This window comes from Euprymna scolopes, chromosome 29 (assembly GCF_053919585.1).
Source record: "Euprymna scolopes isolate OS-2025 chromosome 29, ASM5391958v1, whole genome shotgun sequence".
In the NCBI taxonomy this organism is placed as follows: Eukaryota; Metazoa; Mollusca; class Cephalopoda; order Sepiida; family Sepiolidae; genus Euprymna; species Euprymna scolopes.
The window spans coordinates 5,258,150-5,268,812 of record NC_136510.1 but is presented as its reverse complement, the minus strand read 5'-3'; the positions used below and the strand labels follow the sequence as shown (position 1 = coordinate 5,268,812).

General features: G+C 33.7%; 1 protein-coding gene across 3 annotated transcripts in view; it reads left to right on the top strand.

Annotated features, from left to right (window-relative positions):
• Positions 1 to 10,663, top strand: part of LOC145252464 (protein bicaudal C homolog 1-B-like) — a 481,249-nt gene that overhangs the window by 373,280 nt on the left and 97,306 nt on the right. For all 3 annotated transcript variants that reach the window (XM_080111880.1, XM_080111881.1, XM_080111882.1), the window contains one exon: positions 4,048 to 4,117. In XM_080111880.1, coding sequence (XP_079968006.1) covers positions 4,048 to 4,117 — 70 coding nt within the window. The remainder of the gene's footprint in view (positions 1 to 4,047; positions 4,118 to 10,663) is intronic.

Genomic DNA, 10,663 nt, shown 5'->3' with positions numbered 1-10,663 from the left:
CTGAAGAAAGTGCTCAATACTGTTGTAGAGCAAATATGCGTTATATATATATATATATATATATATATATATATATATATATATATATATATATACCTATACCTATAAAATTGAGATTTTGTTGCACTGATATTGATATTAAAAGCCTACTTATTCTGTTTAGAAATTATCAAAAATAAAAATAATATACTTAGTCGTGGATATGCGAGAGACTGCATAATTATTAACTAATTTGCACATTCCTTTGAAAAACGTACTTTCATTAATTAATTCATTTCTTATGGTTTCTTTGTGGATGATTGGTTTCATTTAACTATTTTGTTTAATTCTACTTATGCATATTTTCTACATTCTGCATAATTGCTTAGAATTTAAGATAACAATGTTCTAGCATACACATATATATTCATATTCATATATATAAAAGTGACCCTGTGTGTGTGTGTGTGTGGAATGGTCTTTACGAAACACCATTCTCAATTTTTGGTCTACATACAGACTTGAAACTTGATATATATGGGATTTGGATCTGTGAAATAAATTTCATTTGGTTTTAGCAGGTAAAAATAGCTACTAAAGAGTCCAAATTAAAAAAAAAAAAAAAAAAAAAAAACATTGAACTTGGCAGGAGTAAAGTCGACTAAACCTGTTACTTCTGTGTATGCGTAAATATACAGTTATAGCTTAAAGTTATTGAATTTTTCCATTTTAAAAAACTATACTCCTGTTCAAGCGGCGAGTTTTAATAAATGTATTCCTTCCCTTAGAGCCGGTTTTAAATCTGTACTCTTGTATCTGTAACCACTTTTAAAAATTGCTTCTGTTCAAAATCATACTCCTGTCTTTGGAGCCAATTTTAAAAACTTGTAATCTTGTCCCCAAAGCCGATTTTAAAACTTGTAATCTTGTCCCCAAAGCCGATTTTAAAACTTGTGATCTTGTCCCCAAAGCCGATTTTAAAAACTTGTGATCTTGTCCCCAACGCCGATTTTAAAAACTTGTGATCTTGTCCCCAACGCCGATTTTAAAAACTTGTGATCTTGTCCCCAACGCCGATTTTAAAAACTTGTGATCTTGTCCCCAACGCCGATTTTAAAAACTTGTGATCTTGTCCCCAACGCTGATTTTAAAAATTTGTGATCTTGTCCCCAAAGCCAATTTTAAAAACTTGTAATCTTGTCCCCAAAGCCGATTTTAAAAACTGTAATCCTTTTTTCAGAACCAATTTAAAAAAAATTTTTGTCTTTAAGAAGCCAGATTTAAAAATTATGCTCTGGTTCCTGGAGCCGGTTTTAATGCCACTGGATTCAGTTTTAAAATGTCTTTCTAAAATTGCTGATTGCTGACTTTGATAATTATTTCAGAAATGAGGAGTTTGCTGAAAATATTAAACTCCTGATTTTAAAATCTGTCTGTGACTCTCAACTACAATTACTCATCTCTAGATGCTGCACATGGGGCAAGTGGTGAAGTACTCATCTGCTACCAAGTACAGTAGAATCCTGGGATACAGCATTAATCTATTCTTTCATAAGGTGAAATCGCCGTATGGCGGGGCCTAAGCAAAATTTTGTACAGTACATATTAAAAATTAGTAACAAAATACAGTACAGTATATAATACACATGTATATAATCAAATAACATAAATAACACCATAAGGCAGGGCAAATACTGTAACCAGGGGTCGGATAAAACCTTGTATTCCACATTGTAACCTGAAAAAAAAAAACATATCATAGGGCTCTACTGTATTAAAGTTGACAAGTGTTGACTAAAACAAGCTTTTCAGGTTATGTTTAGAACGATTGCTGCCAGACTCCTCATCTCACAATGTATTCACCAGCATCATCATTTATGAAAACAAGTTGAATAATTATTAGATTATTTTTTCATTTACAGGATTTCCTGGTCGTTGCTATTAACGAGTTCATCTTTACTGAATCTTTTTCTAATTACTCGCTTTTCTTTTTAATATTATTTTCAAATCGGCCTTTTTCCTATCCCAAATATAACCCTAGGCGGTCACGCGTTCCACTTTGTGAATCACTGATTTAGGTAATTTTGTTGAAGGTCAAAACAATTAGTTCTGATGTTTTTTTTGTTTTCTTTGTATTTGTTTTTATATAAAATGGAGATATTTTTATCCCCAAATAAGAATTCTGTCATGCCATGCAGATTTTTTGAGGTCTCATTTTTTTTCTCTTGTTTATAACGTGTCCCCTGAAAATTCTTGGACTTGTAAGTCTTGAAGTCTCTGACATCTTGAAGATTTTGTATGATAGTGTGAGAGTATTCTATGTCTCTACAAAGCAACTATTTGCCCATGCTCGCAGTATTGCTATCACATCTGGGCTGGTACATCTGCCGTCCCTAACCCTTAGACAGGGTCTAAAAAAGGATGCACTATCAACAAAACTGCAACCTCTGAAATGTTGTATCCCCTGTTCCTGTTTTTAATGACATGTGCACTGACAAACTGGAAGTACTTGTACTTCCTCGACTCTCCCCTCATTAACCGAACAAGCAGCAAAATCCCACCCTTACACTGTAGAAATCTCTAGATGTTGCAAAGCCTGTTACTCTAATAGTTTTTTATATCGAGCTACTAGACTTTGGAATTCCCTCCCAGATCCCTTCTTCCCTGACTATACAAACATGCAGAACTTCAAGTGTTATGTGACAAACTCCCCACATAGTGTACTTGTAGCTTTGATCTTAAATAGCATTGTTTGTGTGAAAATCATAAAACAAAAATAATAATAATGATAATAATAATAATAAAAATAATAATAATGATAATAATAATAAAAATGATAATAATGATGATAATAATGATGATAATGATAATAATGATGATGATTATAATGGTAATAATGATAAAAATGATAATGATAATGATAATAATGATGATGATGATTATAAAAATAATAATAATAATAATAATAATATAAATGAATAGAATAAATCTCAAACATTATTTAATACTAGCGGGGGTACCCGGCGTTGCCCGAGTGTTTGTTTCCGGGACGGGGGGGGGGGGAGTTTTAAAAAATGTTATGGTAGGTAAGTAGGAAGGATCAAACCCGGAGTCATGAGTAAAAGTAGGAAAATAAAGTGTGAAAAAAAAAAACATCTGCAACGTTAACAGTTCGGCCACCAAGAAAAGTCCATTCCAGTTGTTTAGGAAAAAAAAAAAAAAAAAAAAACGACTACGGTAGGTCGGCGCGAACGTGAAAATATAATGTGAATTGTCCAGCACGCTAACCACTACGCCACAGAGCACTACAGCTTAGTTTAGTGATTTTAAATAACTTCACATGAAAGAACTACGAAGCCAAACCGGTGTTCTCTTCTCAACTGTTCCTTGTGAACGATCCCCAAACGGTGTTAAGTGGTGGCAGGGAGAGGAGGAATTTATTAGAGAGAAAATATTTTACCACTTCCATTGATCTTTGATTTTGGCCGTGACTTCTCAGCAGAAAAAGTATAGAAATCTAAGATTATCGAGGAATTTGAGAAATAATAAGCCTATAACACACCTCAGATATTGTTCTGCCGTTTGTGCATATTATATTTGCATGAAATATCTTGATTTTTAATCCTATTAATGTCAAAATCAGACGTGAAAAAATGAGTTCATTTTATTTCTAGAGATTAGTTTAATATTTATCTGGTATTGTTTGATTATGTAAGCGTTTGTTTTGTGTTTCTTCTTTTGAAACTAATTTATCTGTTCTAAGTTTTATATTTTTATTCTAATGAAAGGGAAGCAATTCTATAATGAGTGAATACAAGGTTAGCTTTAAGAAATTTACATGGATTATATGTAAATAAATTTTCTGAAAGGAATTAACGTGACTCACTTTTTAAAAAAATTTTTTTTTTTTAGCAACATGGACCAACGTTGAACAGAATAAAATGGCTTTTTAGGATAAAATATTGATATTGTAGGATGGAAAAGCTGTTGATGACAAAAGTTTAAAAAGTCAACTTACTTTGCTTTATCTATTAGATGATTTAATATTTTTTCATTTTTATTTCGCAGATCATGGCTGAGACAAACACGGAAATTACTTGGCCGTCAAAGTTAAAAATTGGTGCTAAATCGAAAAAAGGTAATTATTTTTTTTTTATGAAAAGAAAATCACTCCAAACAAGGCATAAAATCACTTAATGCAAGGAGTTAAATACAAAAATAAATACTACTTTACAGTCCAAAAATAGTCAACAATAAGCATTAGATGAATAGATTTGCTCTTGGAGAGCAGCAATTCTTTCCCCTTTGTCAAAAACATCGCTCATGGACAAAATAAAGGGAGCAAAAGTTACAAGGCCACTGAAAATATATGAAAGGTTCACTTTCTACTCCTAAATTATGGGTCCTGGATATGACCTTAAACTATATCCGTTGGTGAGGCCCGAGCTTGCGGGCTTTGGGGAGTGTGGCGCCACCCTTTAATTGCCATTGCTCCCAGGTCCACTCTGACCCAGAGTGGTAGTACCTGTTAGGGCCCCAACTATGGGTTAAATACAAACCGACTTGAAAAAAACAAATATATTCTATTAAAAATTTTTTCTTCAAAATCACTGGATTTGGCATTAAATAACCTAAAAAGAGTGGGTATGCCGTAAAACAAAAACAACCAACCTAAATTATGTTTGAATGTTATCCCACTCTGCCACACACACAGTCTTCACCTCTGTGTCCTTCTTTCTCTCTCTTCCTTTGTTCTTTTAAGAAATGCATGCAGCTATTTATCTCCATCCCATGGCAGAATGATGTGACACAAGGGTCGAAAAGTAGGATTTCAAAAGCCAACACCTTCGAGGAAAGGCACTCTGACCTGCAAAAACTGCTTGGGCAGTGAAGTCTGCATTCCTCAATAAGAGTGCTTCAAGCGATTATCAATAAACTAACACCTTCTCAAAGCTAGAAGGTAATGCCTGGGAAGGTGAGCCTCCTAGAAATGCACAGGGCGAGAGACATAACTCGGTCAACAGGGAATTAGCTATCTCAACAATGGTGTTGGGTATTTATTTGCTTCCCCACTGAGCAAATTAAGCACAACGTCATTTTTTAATATGGAGAGGGGAGAGGGGAAAGGAGGACCAGCTCCTCCAAGAGGAGGGGAGGGGGAGCTGGTAGTGCTGACTCTTGGTATATAGGGTTGTCCCTACATGGACCAGAAACTGATTGTCTCAAGGGCAATGGTCTTTTAGTGGACCATCTGCCGGAACAGATGGTATTTATTTGCTCCCCCACCGAGCAAATTAGGCACAAGGCCGATTTTTAATGTGAGGAGTGAAGGGGAAATGGGGACCAACTCCCCGGGGAGTAGGGGAGCTGGATAGTGACAATTGGTATGAAGGGTTTCCCCTACATTGACCAATATCTTATATGTGGGGTCGCCCCCACATATGGTCTTTGCTTGCAATATCTGCCGGAACAGATGGTGTTTATTTGCTCCCCCACCGAGCAAATTAGGCACAAGGCCGATTTTTAATGTGAGGAGTGAAGGGAGGGGGAAGGGAAAAAGGGGACCAGCTCCCGAGAGGTGGGAAATGGGAGCTGGTTAATGGTCAGGCATGTGGGGTTGCCCCCACATCTGGTCTTTGCTAGTCATAGCTAGTCATAGCTTGCAGCATCTGCCGGAACAGATGGTATTTATTTGCTCCCCCACTGAGCAAATTAGGCACAAGGCCGATTTTTAAAGTGAGGAGTGAAGGGGAAATGGGGACCAACTCCCCGGGGAGTAGGGGAGCTGGATAGTGACAATTGGTATGAAGGGTTGCCCCTACATTGACCAAGGTCTTATATGTGGGGTCGCCCCCACATATGGTCTTTGCTTGCAGTATCTGTCGGAACAGATGGTATTTATTTGCTCCCCCACTGAGCAAATTAGGCACAAGGCCGATTTTTAATGTGAGGAGTGAAGGGGAAATGGGGACCAACTCCCCGGGGAGTAGGGGAGTTGGATAGTGACAATTGGTATGAAGGGTTGCCCCTACATTGACCAAGGTCTTATATGTGAGGTTGCCCACACATATGGTCTTTGCTTGCAGTATCTGTCGGAACAGATACTACACTTTGATGGTATTTATTTGCTCCCCCACTGAGCAAATTAGGCACAAGGCCGTTTTTAATGTGAGGTAAAAACCAGCTCCCCTAAAAGTAGGCAAAAAGGGGGCACTCTGGTTACCAAAAATAATAATTGTCCCAGTATAGAGGGTTTCCCCTCCATTGACTGGTACAAATCATCTTAAGTGCAGTATCTGCGGGAACAGATGGTATTTATTTGCTCCCCCACTGAGCAAATTAGGCACAAGGGCGTTTTTAATGTGAGGTAAAAACCAGCTCCCCTAAAAGGGGTCACTCTGGTTACCAAAAATAATAATTGTCCCAGTATAGAGGGTTTCCCGTCCATTGATTGGTACAAATTATCTTAAGTGCAGTATCTGCGGGAAAGATACTACACTTTGATCTTTGTTGCCTGGGCCACTGTGCATTTGTTTATGTTGAAAAGTTGACATGAAACTTTACTCTTACCACATGATTGTTGTTTTGTATCTATCGAAGTTTACACTTCGCTGTCCAAAATGAAAATGATTATAATGGTTTCTGCGACTATATGTCTGCACATTCATTTGCCTGAATTAATAAAATCAAATAAAAATCATTCAGATGCATTCCCTTGAATTTATAAAAAAAATTGCTGTTTTGGTCTATCCTGAAATGCATTTTTCTTCAATAAACATTTGAACCAAAATCTACAGCAGAGCTAAGATCTACATTGCCTTAGTCCCCCTCCCTCTTGCTCCCTTTGTCGGACTTATTGTTGCTATCTAAAATCATGCATACATTCAGTTATAAGCATACGCATACAAACATTAACGAAAACACATACACACAACTCATTAACTTTTTCACATTATCGTCTGCTCATCAAAAACAAATGTATAAACTTATTCATTTTAAATGCTTGTAACTTTTCTCACTGAATTTTTTTTCTACAATGAAAACAAATGAGTATTGACTCTTATTAATAACTTTTAATCAAATATAATTTGTATAATTGAGTGAACAAGTTTTGATTACGATTTTCAGACCCATGGATAATTCACAGTCCTTAAATTATCAGCTCGGACTTCAATATCTCAGCTAATGAAACCCCCTTGACTACAGAAATTCCCCTCTTGACTAAAGTATCGCAGGTTGTTCTCATATTAGATATTCCTCATCCCAGAAATTCAGAAATTCTAGTGTTGGAATTAAACTTTTAAACTGCTGAATATAGTTTCGTGCACAAAAAATCTGTCGCTACTTTCTCTCACTGACACGTGAGTTAACTGTACAAAAAAAAAAAAAAAAAAATCTGTGGTTCTTTTTTCCACTGACACACAAAGTATGTACAAAATCACATCGAGTGAGCAAAGAGAAAAATCTTCCTCCAGTCCAAGAAATACCAGCTTTTTATATCCTCAAATTCAACATATGCAAATGAAAACACAGTCGAACCTAAGCATATTTTTCGGCTTTTCTGGTTTTGAGTTCTGAGCGTCGTACACGCAACCCTTGACCATCACTATATCACAAAATTGGTACGAACTTGAATTAATATGCAAACAGAAACGACTTGATGCTCTTTCTGTTTAATATTTTTGAAAAGTGATTCATTAGAAAAACAAAAACAACAGACATTCTTTCCATTTGGAAATCCTTGTCATAATCTTGGAGCCAAGAAAGCCATAACAGGAAGTGACATATGCTAGAATTTCAAGTTGAAAAAGTAAATGAACGACTAATGATCGTGACTAGGTAAAAAAAACTCTGTTCCAAGTGTTGATGTATTTTATCTCAATTTTTTTTTTTTTTTTTTTTTTTTTTTTTTTTTTACACGGTGGTCACCACTTATCAAGGCCCGGAAGCCACTCAGGGATAAGGGTTATTACAAGTACAGTACGTTAGTGAAATGATTAAAAATGAACAAAAAGAAAGCGCGTCAGTGCATCACGGGGTGGGGGGAGGTCAATACATCCACACATCTATATAAGCAGTTCTTTTAATTATTTAAGGGGATTTGTTTACATTGGACTTGAAGGCTACCATGTTGTAATCAGCTGAAAGGTAGGCCAATGGAACCGCGTTTCACATGTGGACAGTTCCAGAAAAGAAGCTTTGTTCATGAAATTTGCTTTTACATTTAGGCGCAGATAGAGAGTGGAGGAAATTCTTGATTGTGATTGTAACTACTTGAGTACTTTTTGTGAAAGTTTGACAAGGGCAACCATGGATTGGAGCTCAGACGAGCACTACCGTGAAAATAATGATAGCGCAGAGACAGGCTCACAACATCTCTTCCGTGGGAAAGAGATTGCACTTCTTTCTGTCCGTTTTCTGATTGATCTTGAGTTTAAATTTTAAAAAATAGCATTTTATCGACCTGTCTTTCTGTCTGTCACATTTATATTAGAAATAACATTTTCACTAAATTCGTTTTATTTTGTATCGTTGAGACCCATTATCAAGATACACTTAAAGAAGGTCAGTGGTTATATTGGCTGAAACGTTGTGAGAATTACAGCCAAGATGAGACAAGTTTTACACAATTCTTGCTATTTCAGTCCCTCTCATGTTGAGTCGGCCTTTTCATATAAAAGCGAAACTGGTGAACCTAAGGCACGGTTCTCAGCCTATGGGCCGGTAGCGTCCAGAAAGCAATACACATTTGGTCAATGTTGGTTTTCACCGTCATATCAGACAATTGCTTTCATTTGAACACTCCCTTAATAAACGGGGGAGCTGGTTTTTCCCCACCACGTTGGGGAAACAAAACCAGACAAAGTTGGGTAAAAAAATTTTTAAAAAAACTCAAAAGAAGAACTATCCCGCAGCAAAATTAACTACGGATTTGACCTCATTAAACACGCACTTAAAAACTGTCTCGCCAACGTGATGTTTGACCTCAATTTGAACTCATTAACTTCTTAATCGCTAAATTTAATGTCTTACATTGCTTCCGTCACTGTAGAGCATGTGTATGTCGTCAGCCTGTTGGCCTCAAGGATTCGGGTTCAAGCCTACCTGCCACCAACTCCCCCCCCCCTTTTTTCTTTTACAAAAGATTTTTTTTTCCATTTTTAAAATCGCTGTTTTTTTGTTTTATTTTTTTAAGAAGTAACATCGTTTTTTTTATATTTAAATAAACAGGGTTAAGTTTCCTTTTTGTTCTGCTTTACCCCCCCCCCGTTCACACACACACACACACACACACACACACACACACACACACACACACACCTACAAGCACTCTGGCAACACCGGGTACTCCTGTTAGTTATACATAAATGAAAAGGTTTAATTATTTAGCTTTATTTCTTTACTAAAAGAATTATTTTTTTATAGTCAGTTAAAATGCTCCCTAACATGTGGTGTAGCGCTACCGGAAGAGTTGACAAGGCAAATCAGTTCCATCACTTGAATTGTTCTTCAGTATTTCCATTGTGAAATGATTTATTGAAATAAAATAAAAGAAAAGAACATTATTGAAAAGTATACAACAAAAATTGACAAAATTATGCAAATAAAAATAATATGATTAATCAATATTTTCAATGTTAATAACAAAGTTTAAAAAATAAAAGTTTATTTCATTTGAAATTTTATTAGAAATATGTGTTTATGAAATTATTAAAAAAATAATTTTTATTTTAAATTGTAAAAATGTTTTTATTTGAATTTATATAATAAATATTTTTATGAAAGTATGAAAATAGAATCATTGAAATCAAAATAACAAATGAAATTATTGAAATCAAAATAACAAATAAAATTATTGAAATCAAAATAACAAATAAAATTATTGAAATCAAAATAACAAATAAAATTATTAAAATCAAAATAACAAATAAAATTATTGAAATCAAAATAACAAATGAAATTATTGAAATAAAAAAAACAAATGAAATTATTGAAATAAAAATAACAAATAAAATTATTAAAATCAAAATAATAAATGAAATTATTGAAATCAAAATAACAAATGAAATTATTGAAATCAAAATAACAAATGAAATTATTGAAATAAAAATAACAAATAAAATTATTGAAATCAAAATAACAAATAAAATTATTAAAATCAAAATAACAAATGAAAATATTGAAATCAAAATAACAAATGAAATTATTGAAATCAAAATAACAAATAAAATTATTGAAATAAAAATAAATAAAATTATTGAAATCAAAATAACAAATGAAATTATTGAAATCAAAATAACAAATAAAATTATTGAAATCAAAATAACAAATAGAATTATTGAAATCAAAATAACAAATAAAATTATTAAAATCAAAATAATAAATAAAATTATTGAAATCAAAATAACAAATAAAATTATTAAAATCAAAATAACAAATACAATTATTAAAATCAAAATAACAAATAAAATTATTTAAATCAAAATAACAAATGAAATTATTGAATCAAAATAAAAAATGAAATTATTAAAATAAAAATAACAACTGAAATTATTGAAATCAAAATAACAAATGAAATTATTGAAATAAAATAACAACTAAAATTATTGAAATCAAAATAACAACTGAAATTATTGAAATCAAAATAACAACTGAAATTATTGAAATCAAAATAACAAATGAA